At 45.4% G+C, this 22,216-nt stretch overlaps 2 protein-coding genes across 2 annotated transcripts; one reads left to right on the top strand and one right to left on the bottom strand.

Annotated features, from left to right (window-relative positions):
* Nucleotides 1-11,634: 11,634 nt before the first annotated feature.
* LOC117857532 (serine/threonine-protein kinase Aurora-2) lies at nucleotides 11,635-15,229 on the top strand. The gene is made up of 9 exons (XM_034740244.2): nucleotides 11,635-11,792; nucleotides 12,576-12,686; nucleotides 13,123-13,269; nucleotides 13,362-13,457; nucleotides 13,550-13,645; nucleotides 13,731-13,827; nucleotides 13,992-14,109; nucleotides 14,647-14,719; nucleotides 14,825-15,229. Exons 1-9 carry the CDS (start codon nucleotides 11,754-11,756, stop codon nucleotides 14,924-14,926), a joined length of 879 nt encoding a protein of 292 aa, XP_034596135.1. The 5' UTR covers nucleotides 11,635-11,753; the 3' UTR covers nucleotides 14,927-15,229.
* Nucleotides 15,230-15,453: 224 nt separating this feature from the next.
* Nucleotides 15,454-18,961, bottom strand: LOC117857531 (ATP-dependent 6-phosphofructokinase 6). The gene is made up of 11 exons (XM_034740243.1): nucleotides 18,604-18,961; nucleotides 18,189-18,235; nucleotides 18,031-18,070; nucleotides 17,741-17,941; nucleotides 17,205-17,417; nucleotides 17,047-17,115; nucleotides 16,824-16,953; nucleotides 16,674-16,714; nucleotides 16,356-16,580; nucleotides 15,947-16,150; nucleotides 15,454-15,855 (listed from the first exon to the last, which is right to left on the bottom strand). Exons 1-11 carry the CDS (start codon nucleotides 18,826-18,828, stop codon nucleotides 15,631-15,633), a joined length of 1,620 nt encoding a protein of 539 aa, XP_034596134.1. The 5' UTR covers nucleotides 18,829-18,961; the 3' UTR covers nucleotides 15,454-15,630.
* Nucleotides 18,962-22,216: the final 3,255 nt, after the last annotated feature.

Below are 22,216 nucleotides of genomic sequence, written 5' to 3'. Positions count from 1 at the left end.
ATATTATGATATAAACAAAAGACGAAGCATTTGATCAAGTTTTAGTAGTTTGTAAAAGTATCACCACATGAGCAAGCACCTAGCCATGAATCACTCAAGCAAGAACAAACTAGGCCATCAGAGCTCATACAAGGAAGATATATTCTCAACAAAAGATCATTGCAAACACCCACATATGCATCACAAGTCATGTGAAAGCATGTTGAAACCAAGTGACTACTTCTTTTAGTTGACATCTTGTAACAACTAAGCAAGTAAGAATATCAACATTAAGCACAAAGACTTGGTGAATTACTAATTTTTTTTATTTTTCATCATTCACATTAAACAAGTTTCATGAAGTGCCTTTGCAGCACAAAGAAGCCATGCTCCCCCTTGGGTGCATCATGGGCTAAACATTTGCAACGATACCTGATCTTTGACCCAATTGAAAAGAACATGAATTCCAAGCAAAAGCTAAACATGAAACTAGCATTCAAGCAAGAACAATGCATAACCAAGCAACTACTCATGGGTGATAAGCATGTCAAGTTCATAACTTAAAATTAGCATGGGATTCAAAAATAATTATCTCATCATGTTTATTAGACAATGTCATCAAGAGCATAATTGCACATTGCTACATGATCACCAACCAAAGTAATAACTCGCAAGTAGCATAAGAGAGTACTCAGTGTATATAGGAGAAGCTCATCTAGTGCAATATGATACAAAAGCAACATGATACAGATGCTAAGGAACTAAGCTAAAATGATACCAAATGAACAACAAGCCATACCCAATGTGAAGTCTAAGGTAAAGCATGACATGATGTTCACGCGGATCATCCACCATGATTTATTACAAAGCTAGCATGACATGATATATATGAGAATCATATACGCTAATATGAAAAGATGGCTAGCCTACCATGGTATATACACAAGCATGATACAAGTATAATACAAGAGAACCTCCAAAACCCAACTTAGAACGGAAAACACACACCAATCTCCCCCCGCAAACGAGCAAAATTTGCTTGATCCAAGGGTTTGGTAAAAATATCAGCAAGTTGGTTTTGGGTAGCAACGTGACCAAGGTCAATGTCTCCTTTCTCAATCTGATCTCTCAGAAAATGGTATCTCACATCTATGTGTTTGGTTTTTGAGTGGAGAACAGGATTCTTGGCTACACTGATATCACTCGTACTATTACACAGGAGGGGTGCATGAGAAAAACTTAACCCAAAGTCTCTCAAAGTAGAGATCATCCACAACAGCTGGGAGCAGCAGCTAGTAGCGGCAACGTACTCGACTTCAGTGGTAGATTGGGCAACACTGGACTATTTGCGGGAAGACCAAGAAACCAAGGAAGAATAAAGAAACTGACAAGTATCAGAAGTAGACTTGCGATCCAACCGACACCCAACGAAATGCACATCGGAATAACTGTGAAGTGTAAGTGTGGAGGAGGCAGAGTACCAGAAACCATACTCAGGCATGAAACAAAGGTACCTTATGATCCTTGTCGGATTTGGTGACCGGCAATCCACCAGGGGGTTATCTAGGTGGTAGATTTGTAGGCGGGGGAGATCGTAAAATCAAGAACTCGAATAGTAACATAGGAGCACAAGATTTAGACAAGTTCGGGCATCCGGAGAGTAATACCCTACGTTCTTTGTTCTGGTGGGTTGTATTGTTGGTATGGTATGTGGAGAGTTGATGTACCCTCAGGGGGGGAGGGGGGAGGGGGGGGGGGGGCGTCCCCGGCCGCCTTATATAGGTCGACGACCTAGGGTTACAATCGGATGAGATGTAATCCTAGTCGGTTGTTACATGGAAAGCAATCTGAGTTGATTAACAACAAGTATTCCGTGATATCCTGGCAGAATCCGTGCGCCCGATCTTGGTTGGTGGGGACCCATGGGTACCCTTATCCCTCAAGCCCTTGAGCGATGTGGAGTCGAACAGGAACCTAATGGATGCACAATGAAGCTTGTAATGTACTTGGCTAAAGTTGTGGTGTCGTCATAATGATGGAGAGGCTGCGCAGTGCTCAAAAAAGGAAGAAAAATTGAAACTTCCACAGGCGTATGACCAAATCCGCATGGCTATGCGACTGTAGAGGTCCGAGATGTCTGGCATCCTGTAGATTGAAGGAAAGCACATGGAGGGCGTTGTAAGACGCACTCCATATGGAGTAGCCCCCGAGCATAGAAGCGATTAAAGTAATTGGTCTGATGGTCAAAACCTGATGTATTGTTTCCATCGTAAAAGGGGTCCAAATATAGCGTCCAGGCCCCGAGTGCGAGGACTGGAGAAGCCGTAGAGGCATGCTGACTTGTAATAGGCGCCCAGTTCCCGAGGGTGAGGACTGGCGGAGTCGTGGAGGTACGCCGACCTGAAGTAGGCATCCTAGCCACCGAGTGCAAGGACTGGCAGAGCCGAGGAGGCACGCCGACCTGAAGTAGGCCTCCAGCCCCCGAGCGCGAGGACTGGCGGAGCCGAGGAGGCACGCTGATCTAAAGTAGGCCTCCAGCCCTCGAGCGCGAGGACTAGCAGAGCCCAAGAAGCACGCCGACCTGAACTAGGCGTCCACACCCCGAGCGCGAGGACTGGCAGAGCCAAGGAGGCACGCCGACCTGAAGTAGGTGCTCAGCCCTCGAGTGCGAGGACTGGTGGAGCCAAGGAGGCACGCCGACCTGAAATAGGCACCCAGCCCCCAAGCGCAAGGACTGGAGGAGCCAAGGAGGCACGCCAAGTCGCCCTCCGCCCAACCTAGGTCGGCCGAACAGCGGGTGGCACGTCGAGTTGTCTGTGGTGCCCAGCCCCCGAGCCTGGGAGCCGGTGAGCCACAGAAGCACGCCAAGTTGTGCTCCGCTTGTTGGTGTTTAAACACGGTAACCTATCGAGGGGGGTGCCCGAGGTAGTGTTTTGGTTAGTGAGGCTCGTTGTGATTAGGAACTCGAAGGTAAATATAGACACACGATTTAGACAGGTTCTGACTGCTAGATTGCGTAATACCCTATGTCCTGTGTGTTGGTTGGATTGAATTTCTTTGGAGGGAGTCCCTATTGTTGGGATACGAGGTAGGCTACGCTAGCACAAAACAAAATTTTTCTACCGCGTAAACCAGGAAAACTGTCGTATATGGATCACGGGATTACCACTCGACGCACTAGTTCAAAAGATGTAGAATCGCGTCGGGGCAGCGAACTTGACCAGCGTAGTCGAACACGTAGTCGATCACGTCGATGTCGAGGAGCTCCTCAGCAGCTCGTCCACGTGCAGCAAGGTCGTCCTCGTGCCGCGGCTCGTCGTGGCTCATCGTGGCTCGTCGGTGGCTCGTCGACAGCTCGTCCAAGTGCTGCAGGTGCAACACCCCCAAGGTATCCACACGTGCAGGGAGGAAGCGTCGCAAGCCGGACTGCTAGGTCTGCGAGTTGCAACAGGGCGAGGGCATGGGAGGCGCGACAGATGTGTTTTTAGCCAAAGGGATCAAACCCTAGGGCGCCCCACCCCTCTATTTATGGAGGTTCCTGATGCACCTCTGGGTCCGAGGCACATTATTACTTCTAAACCTGATCCGAATTGGGCTTCCAGCCCCTTAAGTGTGTGACCCTATGGGTTCGGATACATATAGACATGGCCAGAGTACTCCTACTCGGCCCAATAGTCGGTAGCGGCCTCTAGCAAGATGTGCCAACTCCTATACGCACACGAAGATCATATCAGACGAACTGTCACAACATCACGTACATGCTATTCCCTTTGCCTTACGATATTTTTTCTAGCTTCAAGCCGACCGCTCTTTCTCGATCCTGTGATTCCGAATTCCTTTGTAGGTTAACTCTCAACCGTACGTAGCATGGCCATGCATTTTCGGATCCGATCACTCGAGGTGTCCAGAGATATCACTCTCAATCAGAGAGGGGCAAATCCCAACTTGATTGACCATGCCTCAGAGCATGCTTCTTGACAAACCCGAAAGCTACCTTTTTACCTACCCTGTTATGGTGTAGCGTTTGATAGCCCCTAAGTAAGACGATCCACATCTTCAGTACATGCGACAATCTCAGGTCTAAGCACAAAGCGTACATGTTGTGTAAAGAGAGAACTACTTCTCGTGTTGGGCCAGTCCTAGCATATGTCTCCACATACGCCTACATTATTAGTTTGACATCTCCATGTCCATGACTTGTGAAACATAGTCATCAACTAATATATGTACTGATCTAATATTCATATGTGTCCTCACATGAACTCCGACTAGGGACAACTTTAGAATAACCATACAAGTAAAGAGTTTCACATACAATTCACATACTTGCAAATCAATTCAAGTAGCCTTTAATGGATATTCAAGGAACACAATATAAAACATGGATACAAATGGAATATCATCATCTCTATATTTGCCTCTAGGGCATACCTCCAACATCTATCTCGCCTTATATTGCTAGGGGCAGGGTTACAGGTCGGTTGGTTACAAGAATACTAGTCGGATAAGAGTAGAGGTGTTCTACTCTTACTACAATGAGTACTTTTCTAATCCTCGACTATTTACAATCTTTCTATGTAGACTACACTGTCCTGTGCCATGTTGTTCATGTCAGATGCGTCTCGGTGTCCAGCCCTATATTTAATACTGTCCAAACTTTCTGGTGAGCCCATAGATGTATGTACGACAAGCCTCCGAGTACTTTTTAGTCAAATGCAGCAGTTCTAAGTACTTTTGCAGACTTTACCAACTAGTTTTGGTGCTCTTGAGTATTTCATCTGGTTGAATCTTCAAAGGTACCCAAAAACTGTCATGCGGCTAGAATGTGCTTAAGCCTCATTTAACTTAGTCTCATATCCTTCAATCTTGAATTTTATATGGAAACTCTGAAGGCGGGATCAAATCTCATGAGCCAAAGATAGATTCTCGACATGATCAAACTCAGCACGACACAGACGCGCAAGCAGAATATCCACCGCCTTGTTGTTGCCGTGATATTCATCTGTTGCTTCTTGAGTTCAACGAGTGGCAGGGATCACGTAGTTACCATCCTGAGTGATTTCCTAAACCAATGCTCCTCTACTATCGAGATGGGCTCCTATGTGAGTTTTCCAATATCGATAAACAGACCCATCAAAGTAGGGAGGCGCGGTTGAGGAAGAATGCTTAGTGGTTGCCATATTGGATCTCGAAACCGATTAGGGTATTGAGAACCTTAGCCGGCTCTGATACCAATTGAAGGACTGGAATGGGCGATCATAGGGGGTGAATGGGAGCATTTAAAATTCTCTCTGAAAGCAAGGCATATGTTCCAATTACAACCCAACACACCTCTCTTTTAATCGCCAAGGCTACGCATCTCAACTTGTGATATGCTAGCCCTAGGAACGATTAAGGAAAACAATTCAAAGCGATGCGGAAGCAAAACATAAGTTAACAACCAGGCACAAACTTGTACTAAGCTACTATACTACTATGCCTAATCCAAAATTAAGAACATAGTAGCACAGTCCTAGTGATCAAGCCAAAGCAATAAGTATAACTGGAGAGTAAGTAAACTGTCAGCTAGAGCAAACTGCAAGACACACAGGCTATTTCCTTGCAAACAGATAAACTCAGTTAACCACTGTCAAACTTTCTTTAGCAGATGATAAAGCCACATGAGCTACTAAATTGCACAGCTACTAATCAAAACAAGTGAGTGATCTGACAATTAAAAGGCTCATACTTTAAGTTCACTTGACATGTAGAGAATAGCTAGTTGTTCATCTAGATAGACAAGCAAATAGTTAAGACAGTGAGTTAAATGTTCAATGACGCAAGAAATCCATCTAGTAGCTAAAAGAGCACAAAGCAATGATTGCTTACTTTAGCTTGAAAATGACACTAGCAACCTGATGTCCAAAGCATTGTTGGCATGCGTCGTTGAACTGCATGAATTAAACAACTGAGAAGAGCACAAGCTGCAATAGGAGATCAAAACAGTGAGAATTAAATTCTGTAGCTGCAGCTGAGAGCAAAAACCAACGCAAGAAGCCGTGGAGCAAATGGTTGAAAAATCAGAGTCTAGTAAACCAAGAACAGAAGCCCGAGCTCCCCTTCAGTTTCTTAGAATTTGACCTGCACAACTCCAATTCAGAAAAGTTTCAAGACGCAAGCTCCTCTCCACACAAATGAACAGATCCAAAAAGAAGCCTCCTAAAAGATCAGAAACTCTGCATCGATTCAGGGAAAAATAAAGAACTCTAAGAAAAGAACCAGACTAAACAAAACATCAAATTCGAGAGATTTGAGGGAGGAATTTGCTAGGAAATTACCACAGGCAATCTCACTAATGCTCCAGCATGAATTCCCCGAAGGAAAATTTCCTCAACTTGCACTCGAATCCGACGAATGGAAATTCCCCCAAAATTCACCCGAAAATGCAGAAAAAGAAAAAATCTTTCAAGAACAGGAGGGGAGACTAAGCAACCAGGACATGGATTAAGCAAACAAATCAAAATCTTGATACAAGGCTAGGAAACCACCCTCATCCTCCCACTCTTGATTTCATATGAAGCCCATGTATAGTCTAACGAGAAGGAAAAACAAAAACTCCAAGAACTGACTCTCTCAAGCAGCCATCTTGTTGGCTATATGGTCCATGGCTAAAGACTAAAATACCCCTACAGCTACAACTAGGATACATACCCCCGTAGGGGCAAAATTATCCAGATTTTTGTAGACGTAAGCTTCGTGATGGCGCCACGCGCCCTCCTTCTCGAAGCTCTGACCGCACTGAGCTTGCCCCCAGTTTTGAGGCCCAAACCACCCAAAACGTCCATCTCTGCTTGGCCGCCACGCGACCTTCTTGATGTCGACGCGTGTCCGGCCTCCACCAAGCTTATGACGCCTCTGTGCCGCTTGACTCAACCGACGTCATCTCCATCCCGTCATGTTCTCTTGCTTTTCTATGCACCTTGTGGATCGCCCATGACTCCGCTTGGACTCCTCGGGTCCCTCGGTCCAAGCCTACTCGTGTTCACCCTTCACTACCCTTGGTCCATCGACATGAACCTTTTGCTTGACCTTCACCGCACGCCGTCGACTGCCATGTCGCACCTTACACCTACACACCACAAGCCAAGAGCAACATCATTCCACACAACATTGTCAATTACTCATCATCCAAGGGTGACCACCATTGGTCCTCAATAAGCAATCAAATCAGATTAATATATACAATTTGGACCATTAATATCTGTAATTTAGAAAGTTGAGTACAAAATACATATAAATTTGCCATTCCTGGCAGCTGCATGAAATTCAGATCTCACAAAATGTTGTGTGAAACAATCATAGCTTAACAAACAAGCAGAAACACAACATGAACTCTTCCTTGAAGACCTATTCTGTACTTTGATTGCAGCTCAATCAGGAGACACAACTCATACTTGATTGGATGGGCAGAAAAACTACTGTCACAAAAAATTGAAATAAGAGTTAGCACACAATTCATGAGGTATTGAGGAGTGTGTAGATTAAAAAAACCTTTAGCTCAGTTTTTAAAACATGTCTAAAGTACCAAGGCATTCACAAACAAAGTGATACCAATGATAGGCACCCTACTGATCTGCATTTTCAAGCACAGTCATATGAAGCTAAAAAATTAGATAGGACAAAGCAAGTGAAATAACCTGGAAATTCAAGAAGAAGTACTTCGATAGTTTTATTATTTTGGGAAAAGCAAGAATCATCAAACACTAATCAATCTATTTTCTACTTAAAGAGACACATTTGGTTTGGTTTGGGAAGGAGACACGTTGCTGCAACATTATTGCTGCACACGCATGAAGGATGATCCAACATTTATTTCTATGTTGGGACAAACAATAAAAGTATATTTTGGACCACAAGTACGTGATTGTAGATTGTAGAAATAGTTGCGACAAATAAGCAGGGAGGCTCAAAGCAACTTTGTAGCCAAAATGAACTAAGCAGACTCTGAAATCCCTGAAAAATGGTAGCAAGATGCAGGTGTAGCATCTTTGCTTAATTCGTGAGTAGTCTGGTAATTCTTTCTAGGATTCTAGACTAAACTCACTGACATAAGCAAATCCTGGAAGATGACGTTGGAGACGAGGTGAGGCCTTGTGTAGGGCAGTGTACCTTTCTTCCACATATTCCACCAGACACTGCCTTGACCATCAATAATTCCATTCTCACCAACACAGATCACGATTGCCATAACAAACTATCATTTCTATGAACAACCTAACTGATGATTTCCTTTATTATGAATAATGCCATTCTGTGAGTTTGCACAGATTATTTTGTTCATAGCTTTTTATAAAATGCATTTGTGAATGGAGATTGAGATTTCTGATATTTTTGCATCTTATTAATTTCTCCATAGCATGTTTCTTGGGAATATGACCGAAACAATAAGCATAACAAGTTTCCTAAAATTGAGGCATCGCTAAAAATCAGATATTAGAAATAAAAATAGGAGCTTTAGCAAGCAAGTAGTGGAGAGTTGTTTTTTTCCAAATTATGTCATCATGATAACTTGATGCTATTTCTAAATGCAAACATGTTAGCCACATAGGTTGGTGACAAAAATATAGTTGATAGATTACTATCAGCAGTTTCCAGTGGACTATCCAAGATATACACCGATCAGGAAAACAGAAAGGAACATCAGTAAAATTCAAGGAAATAACTACAATACCTCAACCTTTCCATCACGGGGAGGAGGTAAAGCAGAGGGCGATTGCAGCCACGAAGGAAGCCGGTAGCACCTATGCATCCAGGGAAGGACCCGGTGCTCAAATGCGACGCCAGACAGGGCCTTACAAATAAATGCGCACATATAAGGTTTGTCCCATGAATTAAGCTATCTAATTTGGCACATTTGTTGAAAGCATATGTTTTTTAAACTACCAAACAAAGTAACCATGGACAGTTGTTTGTCTACTTAGAGCCTTACTGTATTGATTGGATAAGACTTGAATCCATTTTGATGCTTGATAAAATTGGACCACTAATCAGAGTAATAGATTAATGCAATACATGATAATATTGGACCCTTAATCAAGAGTAATATAGAATTTGGGAATTACATCTATCGATTTGCATATATTGCTTTAGTTGCTCGCTCCTATTCGCCGCTGCTTGACGCTTCAAGCTTTTTCCCTACAGGCCGCTGCTCTAGGCCCGTGGCCTGCAACAAGCACCAGCGCACGCCTCTGTGAAGCCTCTCTGGCGCCAGACCTCATGGGCCTCACACGCCAGTGCCGCCATGTCGTGCTTCCTAACTTGGGGAGGCATCCCGGGCGGCACAAGAAGAGAAGCTGCGAGGGGGAGCTTGGGGCAAGGAGCCAAGCGTAGAAGAAGCCCCCACTGCAGCTGCCTCTCATCTCCGCGACACTATGCGGACCCACACCATGCCGCCGCTCGTCCTCGCGTCGCCATCGATCTAATTGTTGCCAGGAAGAAGGGGTCTCGAGGGGTAGGACCAGCCTGCCGCGATGCGTCCCCGCTGGCCTAGCCTGCCCGCCGTGCCGGTGCTGGCTGGCCCCTACCCCGACATACCGCACCACCGGGGCCGCAGCAATCTGCGCTAGGCCCGTGCCGCGCTGAGGCTGAGCTGCCAGGCCACCGCAGCATCGGGGCCGGCCGTCCCCCCACCCCATGCCCCATGCGGAAGATCTGAGGTATGAGTGTGTGGATGAGAATGGAAGAGAGGAAGGGAGGGGGAAAAGGAAGGGAGGACCTCAGCGTGGGCTTTGCAGACGGTGCGGCGCATGCGGGCATAGCCCCGAATCGAGACTTGGTACACCTGGATCCGGACCTCGTCTGCAGTGAGCAGCCGGAGCATGGCCTCGAGGTGCGCCTGCTTGGATGGTGACGCCGAGGGTCCGCCGCTCGTAGCCGGCCATCGCGCAACAGCTCCAACGCGGGGAGCAGCCCCGGCCTGCGGTGAGGTGTCAGCCACCGTCGCTCCCACTTCGAGCCGCACCCCGTGCTGGATCTGGATCCCGCGGAAGCGGGCGGGGTGGCTGCGGCGGTGGAGCAACAGGCGGGGCGGCGGAAGTGGAGAGCAAGGAGGGGCGGCGGAGGTAGGTGGAGAGGGAGAAGGGGAGAGGAGGTAGTGGCGGAGAGCAAGGAGGGGAAGTTAGGATTCGAGGCTGTGGGAGGGGATTTCTGAAAAGTGCCTCGCGCGGGGTATACATGAAAATGACATCATCATCAATTTTTTCGTTCTTCGTGTCGACATAAATTTTAATTCGAGGCTCTATACAAAAAAAATTCGAATGCGGTTACTGCGCGGGCTGTATGAGCTGGACTTCATTGCAATTCTTAGAATCTGAAGGTTTTTTTGCAAAAAAAGCCAAAGCCACGGCTGAGCGCCACGCGTCCCCTTTTCGCGTGGGTTGTGGGCGTGCGAGTAACGGGGAGGGGCTTTTAATCAAGCTGATTGTGACCCCTATTTTTTCACAAATTAACAATACAGCTGTCGCAAAAATTTCTCTTTCTTTGTCTTTTATTTTTGTTTCGATTCGGTAAAAATCTGTTCATAAGAAGCTGAAAACGAAGACGTTAATCAAGTCAATGATGTCGGTGATCTGGAACGTTCTTCCAAGCCGACAAGGAGCTCCGTTTGCCCGTACTTGTCCTGTAGAATAGATTTAAGTCAGCCGGAGCCTGCTGCTTGCCGTCTGACTTGGCCTCCGATCCGGAAATGATAAGACGCGAGGGCCAGATTTCTTAATCCGATCGCCGGATCCATTTTGCGGTGTCATTATGTGCCGGGATAACTGGTGGATCGGTCAGTAGCGTCTCGCGGCGTGCAACATGCTACTACTATATTTGCACAGATTCTAGGCCTGCTTCTATAGTGTATACAGTGCAGTACAGGACGCACACAAGTTGAGCTTTGTTAATGCGTGTGTTTATACTGTTTTTCCGGATGATGCTGGATGGATGCATCAGTGTAGGTGTAGTTTACATGCTAACGATATGGTGTGTTGCTTTCTGAAGCGTCATCAGCTCGGCTAGCTTGTTCCACTTGTGTGAGTGTGGTGTAGTTTTCTCAACGATGACTTGAGCCAATGATTGAATTTGTGTCTCAGAGAAGTAATGGTGAGAGGTAAGGGAAATGCTTCACTTACAACCTACTAGTAATAAACAAGTTTTTTTTGTCACTAGTAGAAGTGACTCGATACTAACGTAAGCAATTATGTCTTCTGGTCGTAAATGAGTTGTACAAATAATAGGTTGTATATACGTGTATTAAAACTTAAGAAAGCTTGAGGAGTCAAATACCTGGTAAGTTTCACTATCCATCAACAGAGAAGGCATATGCTTACATCTCTTCAGAGTTAATTCCACAAATCCCATCACGATACCATGTGGACCCAAAATCCCTTGACCAGGAAACGTAACGGCCCAGCTTACTCTTTTCAACAGGGCCTAAAAATGTCAATACAGCAGTCGCGCAAGCCCATAATCCAATTCGGCGGCCAGCCTGGAAGCCCGGTCCAACTCCATCTCAACCTACCTCGAAACGGCTCGCGGCCCCGCACGTGAGCGGCACGGGCAGCCAGTACAGCAGCCAGCAAGGCAGCAAGGCGAGTAGGCGACCCAAGGATTCGACCGTTGCGTTCTCCGCCCAAATCTTAAAAGCCCCCGTGTCCGAGTTCCCCCACATCCACCCAGATCGCACCCAAATTCCAAACTCGCCTCGGCGCTCCCCTCCCCCTCCGGCCTCAGCCCGCTCCGCTACCCCAGCCATGGCGATCGCCACCGAGTCGCGCGGCAGCGAGGACAAGGTACGCCGCTCCGCCTCCTCCCCCCATCCCCTCCCTCCCTGGTCGGATCCCGCTGCGGTTGTCGTGGGATGATTCGGGGGCGTCTCGTCGCGTGGTGGGTGGGTCGATTCGTGGGGTTCGGCGAGCGATCGATTCGCGTGCTGGTAGCTTGGGATGGTCGATTATCGTCGTGTTCGTGGTCAAATCGGTGGGGATTTAATCCCCGTTCCGTCAAATCTGTGGGGGATTTTCCGTCTCTCTTTTCCCCCCTTTTGTGGGTGCTGGAGGCTGTGGACGCGACAGGGTCAAGGAGACTTTTCTTATCTTCCTGGGTGTAGTATTCAGTGGGATGCTTATATTAAGCTATCGTTGCTTTTATTAGCTGTCTACTAGTCCATTTTTTTTAATTCCTTTTGCGGAGTGATGGTTAGGGTTTGACTTCCATTCGTGCAAGCGTTTGCCCCCCCGCCCCTGTGCTTGGTTGGTTACAGCGTCAATGAAGTGAATAAACCGCTAGTTTTTGGCCATGTATGTTTGAGGTCCATGGGAACCTTAGGTTAGAATTTCTCCGCTTCATTTTGTTCCTGGTCAGTTGGTCCGGTTGTCCCAAAGTTTCATTCCATTTGCGCGATTTCGCAAACGAGGATTCATGATTATTTCAGCTTCTACTGATGGTTTGCTAGTTTAAAATCTGCGCCCTCCTGAGTACCGTGAATCTGTGATAGTGGTTGCTAGCGTTGTATCTGAAACTCCTGCAGGCTGCAGTGCAGGAAGGATAACATTGCCTTTTGTTTCCTTTTGCAGGCTTCAGCCCACGCTAATGAGGAGAAGAGGTGGGTTCTGTCTGATTTTGAGGTTGGCAAACCACTTGGGAGGGGCAAGTTCGGACATGTCTACCTGGCCAGAGAAAAGAGGGTAAATAAGATGCTTAAGTTTTCTTCTGTTCAATTGGCACTGTAATCTAGTATCTGAATTAAGCAAATGATTTACTGCACTGAGATTTCTGTGAGTTGATCAGCTTAGTATTAACATGTTCAGAAACATAATATTTGCCATCATGAGTTTTATATGTAATACTTTGCAGTAGAAATTCTGATGCTGTGTAATAAAATATAAATCTAGCAAACATGGTTAATACAACTTTTCATTATGTCGCGTGTGTTTTTTCCTTCGAGACGGGAGAAACCATAAGTACTGTGGAAATTAATGGCCCTTAATTTGCCAACAGCTAACATGTCGAAAGTGAACACTGGAAATGTGTACTTTAGTATGCTCTACCCATTTATGTGCTTTGGTTGATCATCCTAGTGAGCAGCTAGGGGCTTACACTACTTTTTTTTCATGGAAACAGAGCAACCAGATCGTAGCTTTGAAAGTTCTTTTTAAGAGCCAACTCAAACAGTCCCAAGTGGAACATCAGCTGCGGCGTGAGGTTGAGATACAGTCTCATCTCCGTCACCCAAACATTCTTCGCCTGTATGGATACTTCTATGATCAGGTAAAAACATTTACAGTTCTAATATGGAATTACCCATCGCTGCATGTATATGCCAGATTGACCATCATTTGTGTGTCATACTGAATTGGCAGACTAGAGTGTATCTCATCTTGGAATATGCTGCCAAGGGAGAGCTGTACAAGGAGTTGACGAGGTGCAAACACTTCTCAGAGAGACGGTCAGCAACTGTAAGTTGATGCTCCACATATATACATGGTGAATTTATCTGCAGCCCTTTTTTACTTCAATGAAGTAGTAATGGAGATAACTATTTTTATAGTACATCGCGTCCCTCGCGAGAGCTTTGATCTACCTACACGGGAAGCATGTCATCCATAGGGACATTAAACCAGAGAACCTTTTGATTGGAGTCCAGGTAATTACATTTTGTTTTATTGGTCCTACTGATATGAGATGTATGCTTATGGATACTTAAGTTGTTGTATGTTTCCATTGAGCAGGGCGAGCTAAAAATTGCAGACTTCGGCTGGTCCGTCCACACCTTCAACCGAAGGAGGACAATGTGTGGAACACTAGACTACCTTCCGCCTGAAATGGGTACTTTTGCTAACCATTTGCTTGCTTTTATTCCTTATCTCTCTACGTGAAGGGTAGACGGGCTGGCCCTCTGGCCACCCATAAAACATTTATCAACTGAGTCATGGTTTTTAGTGGCCTAGCTTGATTTCCTTGGCTCTGAAAACCTGTTCTGGTTTGTTCAGTTGAGAAGACAGAGCATGATTATCATGTTGACATCTGGAGCTTGGGTATACTGTGCTATGAGTTTCTTTATGGGGTCCCACCTTTTGAAGCGAAAGAGCATTCAGAGACATATCGAAGGTAACTCCACAACTCTGAATCGAAGTATGCAGTGATTTTCTCACTAACTTGTCCATATGTGCTTCTCCCGTAATCCAGTGTTCCTGATTATTTCTTCTGACTTATGGTAAATAAACTTATATAATTGGTATCAACTTTGCCACCTTAACAGATGTTCCCTGTTGGAAAGTAAAATTTGAAGTTACACTTAAATGCTCATGTACCAAAGAGAGATCACAACAGCTCCACATGCTTTTAAGATCCATGATTTCTTCTACTCCCTCCGTCCCAATTTATAGGTTGTTTTGGCTTTTTTAGATGCATAGATATCATTATGCATCTAGACATATGGTATATCTAAGTGCATAACAAAGTCTATGAATCTACAAAAGCCAAAACAACCTATAATTTGGGATGGAGGGAGTATATATCATCAGCAGTTCTGCAGAACTCCATGAATTAATTGATCAAAGCATTTTTGTAGCATACTAGTCCTTGACACGTTTGCAACTTGGAGCAACTGCTGTTTCTGATTCTGTCATATTTACATGGATACAGGATAGTGAAGGTCGACCTGAAGTTCCCATTGAAACCGTTCGTGTCGCCTGCTGCCAAGGACCTAATTTCTCAGGTAAGAAGTTTCTGTCTCAACTTTTTACATATCTCGATGGCGACCACAAAATGGTTGTGTTCAGATTCAGAACCTCGCCAGTTTCTCACAATATTTTCTGTGCAGATGCTCGTAAAGAATTCCGCACACCGGCTCCCACTCCACAAAGTCCTTGAGCACCCGTGGATTGTCCAGAATGCCGACCCCTCCGGCGTGTACAGAGGGTAGAACACCGGTGGACCACTGCTGCTTCCTCCACTCTCCCCAATTCGAGGGGAGTGCGACTCCTTCCAATGGCTTCGGCCCTGCCACTAGGGCTTGTGTCACCCGATCTTTCCTCCCCTCACCCCGAGTTGTAGACATCTTGTAGCTCCGTGTAGCTCAGAAGAGAGATTCCAAGCGATGTTGATTAATGTGTGTATGTGCCATGGTGCCGTGATCTCATACGGCAAATTCCCTGTACTAATGTAGCAATTCCCTGTTGGACAACCTTCTTCTTACCCGTCTATATGAATATCGATTATAAACTTATTATCCTCCGGAAATTTAACTTCTGATGTGAGAGCCCACACGAGCCAAATCATGAACTGAGGATGATTGTTGTTTGTTGATGCAAGGATTTGTTGTGGACGATATCGTTCATGACCGGTAAGATTCATGTGGGGAGCTCGGGTTATATTTACTTGTGATGTTTTACCGTTACCTGACAAAAAAATTAATCCAGGAAGGCATGCAAGATGCAAAGCAATTAGCCCTTCCACGAACAAAACTGAGCTTACTACAGCGAAGCATATATTATTACGCAATGCTCACAGTAGATTCGATTCTATCGTAGTGTATCTCTACAACGCCAGCACTCAAAAAAAAAATCAGAAGAAAAGGTTAAAAAAAGATCATCTATAATTACATATGCTTAATATTCTTGTGCCCCCTCACACCGCCGGTGGTGCCGACCCATTGCACTTGGGCGAGTTCTTCACCGGCGAGCTCTCGCCTTCCAGGAGCTGCGTGTTGTGCAGGTGATGCTCGTGGTCGTCGTCGTGCTTCATGTTCTCAACGTCCTCGTGGCTCAGGAAGCAGGGCTGGTTCGTCGAGCACAGCACCCGCGCCCACATCCGGTCCGTGATCACCACCTTGTTCTGCTTCTCGGTGATCCTCTGCAAAAAAGATCGGTCCAGGTTTCAGGCCACCTGCATAGAGTGGTGTTCAGGAGCTGGGCTCAAGTTGGACAGAGGGCCCTGGACTTACGTAGAACGGGATGTAAGCGTGTCTGCCGTTGACCGGAGCGACGGTGAAGCCGGTGTACCCTGCCATGGCGCCATGGAGGGCGCTGTGAGCCAGCAGGGTGCAGTAGACGTTGTCGGATGCGTTTGATTTGACGGCACGGATCATGTAAGTCGGGTCGATGTATTTGAGAGTTATGGGGAAGTTGGGCTTCTTCTTGAAATGATCCTGCATGACAAAGAAAGGATAGGAATTCAGTATCGGAATGAGACCAGGCACACACCCAATGTTGTTCCAGCTCGAGAAAAGGACACAGAAACAAAGACAGCATTCAATTCTACGATGGGCTTGATTCCACATTGGGTTAATGAGGCAGAGAGCATGTCTGTCCCCACATTGACAAGGAAATGAAAATTTGGACCACGAATCTGACCTTTATCTTCTGGGATAGCCAAAGGCCAACATCCAGAAGCAGCTTATTTCCAGAAGCATCTTGAGTGTCCACGAAATTCATGCTTTTTGCGATGAGATCCTGCCCGGCACCCTCAGCCACAACAATGACCATGTGACCATTGTCCTTGAGCCGTCTCTCGATGAACTCAAGGAGCCCTCCCTTCCCTTCAAGGTAGAAGGGTGACTCCGGAATTAAACAGCAATCCTGTAACAAGTAGAATGAAGTGGTCAGCCATTTGACTCAATATTTATTCTCATATTGAATATGAGATAAATTAGCAGACTGATAAGAGCATACCACGTCGCGACTGGCTAGAGTAGCATACATTGCAATAAACCCTGCATCGATAGAATTTAAGCCCCTTAGTTACTTATAATCAAATGCTGCAAAGTATGCAGGAACTGACACAAGATGTCGCAGCAAGTTTGCATAGGAAGATTAACATACCACTGTTGCGACCCATTAGCTTCACAACACCAATGCCATTCTCTGCACTTTCAGCCTCGACATGAGCAGCATTGATAGCTCTCTGGGCCTCCTCCACAGCAGTGTCAAATCCAAATGACTTGTCAATCACCTGTGTAAGCAATTCAATACCAAGTTATAAGCAGGCATGAACAATGAATCGCTACTTTTTAAAGATCCAGGGCCACTAGAAAGAAGAAAGTACCGCAATGTCATTATCAATGGTCTTCGGGACACCAACAACAGAACATTTGAGGCCCCGTCTACGGACTTCCTGAAATCATGTTCCAAAAGTTTTGGAGTTACACAATGCATTCAGCATCTGACAAGCAATTAACAGAATCATCTGCATGCCTGTATTACCTCATAAATTACGGAAGCACCTTTCTGAGTACCATCACCTCCAATAATATAAACCTGATTAATACCGCGGTCCTGAAGACAATCCACAATTTTGGAAGTATCATGCCCTCCTCTTGAAGTTCCAAGGACAGTCCCGCCTCTCTTATGGATGTCATTCACCGATTTCGGTGTCAACGGAATAGTATTTTTAGAATAAAAACCCTTGTATCCACCCTACATATTACACACATAATTAGTCCAGAAAATAAAATAAGACAGATCAAAATATTGGTAAGTATTAATTTCATACTATATTACACAACATGTGGCTAGGTGGCAACAGGAAATGTTTATAATATTTGTTACCGTCAATAATTGAAACCTTACCTAAATCAACGAAATAAGCAGTTCAAAAAGGGAATAAATTAACTAGTAAACATTGTCACCATCGTAACAAAGCAGTTTGATGCACCTAAAAACTAATTAGGGGCATTGTAACTTCCACACAAGAAAGAATTAAAATGTTTTCACAAGATGACCACTCTAAAGCTCCTCACCTCTATGCCAACAACGCTGGTGACACCATACATATCATACAACCCGCAAACAAGCTCACGGACCACCGTGTTCAGCCCGGGGCAGAGGCCTCCGCAGGTGACAATGGCCGCGTTCACCTCATCAGACTGGAAATAAACCCTCTGCCGTGGCCCAGCACGCCGGAAGTGAGTGCCCCTCGCACTGGTCTTATGAACAACAATCTGCAATCAGTGATGCACGCAATTAGCCCCAAGCCACATCACCCTGGAGTCTTCACTTCATTGTTTGCCGCAAAAAAAGAAAGCCTCACCTTTTGCGTGACGGTGTCGTCTGGGTTGACGAAATACTGCCTGAGAGAACACGTGGTGGGAAGAAAGGTCAGCTTTGGAACATCCGTGTCGGGATGGATAAGAATCAAATTCGGATGGAAGCAGTAGAATGGAAGCCCGAAATGAGGAGAATTCTTACTTGACGACCGAATACGCCGGATTGTCTTGGAGGGGATTTGGGAAAGTCTGCAGATCGACAACACCAAAAATCAGCAATAAGTGAACATGAAAAGCTAAAAGTTCATATACTGTTTCAGTCTTTCAGCTGCTGATTCCCCCCATGCTACAAACACCATCTCGGACGAACTAATCACTTTTAGTATGAGACCAATATATGATAGCTCAAATCCAAACTAGAATCCGCAGGCCCTGAACCAAAGATAGACCAAAAGGAGCCAAGAAAAGGAGGCAAAAATCTCATTTTTCCCAAGGAAAAAAAATGGCACAGACCGAAAAGAGTCAAGAACTTTACAGTCCACGCCGGGAACTAACCGTCAGGAAACCAACAGACCCCAACGTGAGACACCAAGAACATGGGGGACTCTCGCACGCACCGGGAGCTCGGGCAGGTAATCCGTGAGGTGCGGCACATCCTCGAGGACGTACCCCGCGTCGCCGCCCGCCAGCTTCTTCTTCATCGCCCACTTCCCCGCCGGGGACGGCTTCGCGCCGTTCGAGGCCGCGGCGGCGGAGCCGCCGTGGAAGGGGTCCTTCAGGTCAAGCAGCTTCTTCTTCACCGGCGCCGCCAGGGGCGCAGGAGCGACGCCAACGGCTTCCATCGCAGGGGGCCCCGTGTCGGTGAACACAAAGCAGGGTTCTTGTCCGCCTGGTCTGCGATCAAAGGATTTCAGTCCGATCGCGCGGCTATCTAAACCTTTCTGCGAGTAATCTGTGGCTGTTCTTGGCGTCTGGGGAAGCCGCGCGAGCTTTATATATTGGGCTTGGGGCTGGATTAGCGGCCAGCGCCGCCGTTAAACGTCGCGTTTGACGACGGCGACGGAGGCGGACCGGAGAGGGGCAGGGGAGCGAACAGAAGGTTCGCGGGTTCGGAACAGGGGCTGCGGTTTCCGTTTATTTGCGGATCTGCCATTTCGTGCCGTGCCGTACGGTTTGGAGAGGAAGAAATGCTCCAGCGCCTATAGAAAGTGGAATATTCCCCAACACAAGTATGGCGTGCAATTCTTTTTTATAAAAAGTTTTACTTTCCTATTTTAATTTGGATTAGGATTGATTAGTGGATGATACGAAAGATGAAATGACATGACACAATACATAATAATTAATAAGATTTATTATGACGGTAAAAAGTGTAATGTTGTTTTTTTAGGAATATATGTGGACCTAGCAAATGTGGGATAGCTCGCACTGGGGTGGGAAAATAGGTAGAAAAAACAGGAAATATTTTTAACAGAATAGGTAGAAGAGCTATATGCCAAAAATTAGAAATCATTGATATAGTTATAAATATGATTAAGTGCGGTTTAGTACGGATAACCTAGCCAAAATGCATTGTATATTTTAAACACCATGCTAGATAATAAGTATATCAAACTAGACTTGAGCATAAAAATCATGGTTTGGCTTGGGCCGAGCGTTGTGCTGAAACTAATTTGTTGTCTCGAAAAAAATCGATCCAACCCAAACCTAATCTAAAATAATTAAATTTTTTTTCACTAAAAATTGATGGATGGTCTGGCCTGATGGGGTTAATTGGGCATGGATTTTAGTCCAAAAGGAAACGAGTTTTCATCGACCTAGACCAACCCGCATTATGCTCAAGTATAGATAAAAAAGCATTATAGTCGAGGTAATGAGCAATCGGACTGAATTGAGTTGTACTTTGGCCAGCTTTTACACTGTGAAATATGTTTACAATGATGTGTCCAACTTAGAGCTTCATAATCTTGCCACTTTTTTCTCCAACACTAACCTTGTCAATGTGAATATGAGAATTGTTTTCACGACCTACCTTGACATATCAAAGGCTTATGCAATGCAAGATATTTCGGCTGTGTGCTCGAACTTTATATAGCTTTTATTACTTTCACTTGGGAAGGAAAAAGATATTGCTTGGTCAATGTGGTTTGGTCTAAGGTACTTTTGCTCTCGCAAGGCTCATCGAGTACAAAAGCATGGGCATGTCGTGCCTAGGCGCCTAGTAGGCAATAGAACTGGCCGTCAGCTCATGTTTTTCTCTGGTCCCATTCCATTTCCATGCACGGATTCGAAGATTCGTGCCATGACGCTCTCCCATATCTCCATTTTCCCCTTCATTTCGCAAACCAGGGGCATAAATGGGAAGGCTGCTAACGCTTGTGCTTCGTGGAGGAAAAACTGTTGACTCGCGTGCTCCCCTGCGGTGGGAGCCACACCCCTGCACACCCACCAAGTTGGAAAGAGGAGGGCAAAACGGTCAGTACGGACTGTTGGCGTCAAAGAGAACGGCGGCATGGGTCGTAATTTTATACAAACACAGGTGCCATTCCAAGTGAATACTTTGGCATGAGGTGTCGTGTCACCTAGAAACATCATTCCGCAGAGGCTGAGGGAGACGGGGCACGGGATTCAACTAATCACAAAGGCAAGCGATCACAAGCCAGAAGAAATGTCAATGCTTTTAGCCCATGTTTAGTTCCCTCCGAAATTCCAACTTTAACACTATGCAAAAAGAAGATTTCCCATCACATTAAACTTGCGGTACATGCATGGAGTACTAAATATAGACGAAATTAAAAACTAATTGCACAGTTTTGTTGTACTTTGCGAGACGAATCTTTTGAGCCTAATTAATCAATATTTGGACAATAATTCACAAATACAAACGAAACGCTACAGTTGCGCATTTATGGCAAAATGCCAATTTTGCCACTCCCAAATTGGAAAGTAAACAAGGCCTTACTTCTTAATTAACACTGTTAATTGTGGAAGAAAATCAGTTTCTTCTTTTTCTTGACAGGAAAGAAAAAAGAGTTTCTAGAGCATGATGATTACACATTACTACTATAGCATTCTAGATTTTGTAGGAGGAGACGGCAAACGGTGACACACCGTATCACCACGACCACCAATCAGCTTTGACCTATTTTGCGCAAAATGAGATACTATAGCGTGAAGCTATTTTGCAAGCTGATGTTAAAATGAATTATGAGTCCGAGTGAAATTATTATTTTTAATTTTATCCACTTTTACTTCAACGGTAAAACTGTTTTGGGAGAAGACCCAAAGGGAACGGGAACATGGTGATTGTAACTCCAACTCCGGCCATTTCTTTCCATCCTCTCCTTTTTCTTTCCCCTCAACCTGCAATCCTCTCCACCGCCCATCCGCTCGCTGATTTCGACCTCCCAAGTCCAGCCACCTTGCAGCGTGTAGATTGGCACCATCAACTTTTGGTTGGAGGCTGCTGTTTTATTGGCCAAGCATGCTGTGGCTGTGGTAGGGCTCAGCTTAAACAAGGAGAGATTATTGCCGTTGCTTTCCGGGTGACGCGTGGCTGCTTGGCTCTGAGCAGCATGCCGCGTGACCATGGCCGTCACGGGGCTGCCTGCCTGGCCTTCATAATGCACTTCTTTTTTCTCCCTTCGAATACAATCACTCCGAGGCAGTCTTTGTATCTTATTTAGGAGATGTTTGGTTTCTCGAGCTAAAGTTTAGTCCGTATCATATCGAATATTCGAAGGCTAATTAGGAGAACTAAATATAAGTTAATTATAAAACTAATGGCACGTATAGAGGCTAAACAACGAGACGAATCTATTAATCCTAATTAATCCATCATTAGCGAATGTTTACTGTAGCAACACATCGTCTAATCATGGACTAATTAGGTTTAATAGATTCATCTCGCCATTTAGCCTCCATTTATGTAATGGGTTTTGTAAATAGTCTACGTTTAATAGTATCTAAACATTCGATATGACGGGGCTAAAGTTTAGGGGAGGAACCAAACATCTAAGGATAATGAAAACAATTATCAGTGTATAAAATAATGGATTAGAAAAACAGGTCCCCTCCTGGTTCCCAAGACGCTGGGAGACCCTACCGCTAGTGGTGATGGTTCCTTAATGTCTGCCAAAATGGAAAAATGGGGGTCACCTTTTTAAAAAAAATTTGTAGCGGAACACGCACTAGATTGATGATACTGAGGACATTGTTTTTGACGCATAT

The sequence above is a fragment of the Setaria viridis genome, chromosome 5 (genome assembly GCF_005286985.2).
Source record: "Setaria viridis chromosome 5, Setaria_viridis_v4.0, whole genome shotgun sequence".
NCBI classification, from domain to species: domain Eukaryota; kingdom Viridiplantae; phylum Streptophyta; class Magnoliopsida; order Poales; family Poaceae; genus Setaria; species Setaria viridis.
The sequence above is the reverse complement of the archived record's forward strand: the minus strand, read 5'-3'. Positions and strand labels throughout refer to the sequence as shown.

What these genes read in the sequence shown, in the direction of transcription:
- LOC117857532 (XM_034740244.2), top strand. Translation starts at nt 11,754, where the DNA reads ATGGCGATCGCCACCGAGTCGCGCGGCAGCGAGGACAAG. An exon ending in CGCGCGGCAGCGAGGACAAG is followed by an intron (nt 11,793 to 12,575) that starts GTACGCCGCTCC and finishes TTCCTTTTGCAG; the next exon opens with GCTTCAGCCCACGCTAATGA. An exon ending in ATGGATACTTCTATGATCAG is followed by an intron (nt 13,270 to 13,361) that starts GTAAAAACATTT and finishes CTGAATTGGCAG; the next exon opens with ACTAGAGTGTATCTCATCTT.
- LOC117857531 (XM_034740243.1), bottom strand. Translation starts at nt 18,828, where the DNA reads ATGGAAGCCGTTGGCGTCGCTCCTGCGCCCCTGGCGGCGCCGGTGAAG. An exon ending in CCAGCGTTGTTGGCATAGAG is followed by an intron (nt 17,418 to 17,740) that starts GTGAGGAGCTTT and finishes TGTAATATGTAG; the next exon opens with GGTGGATACAAGGGTTTTTA. An exon ending in CCATTGATAATGACATTGCG is followed by an intron (nt 16,954 to 17,046) that starts GTACTTTCTTCT and finishes TTGCTTACACAG; the next exon opens with GTGATTGACAAGTCATTTGG.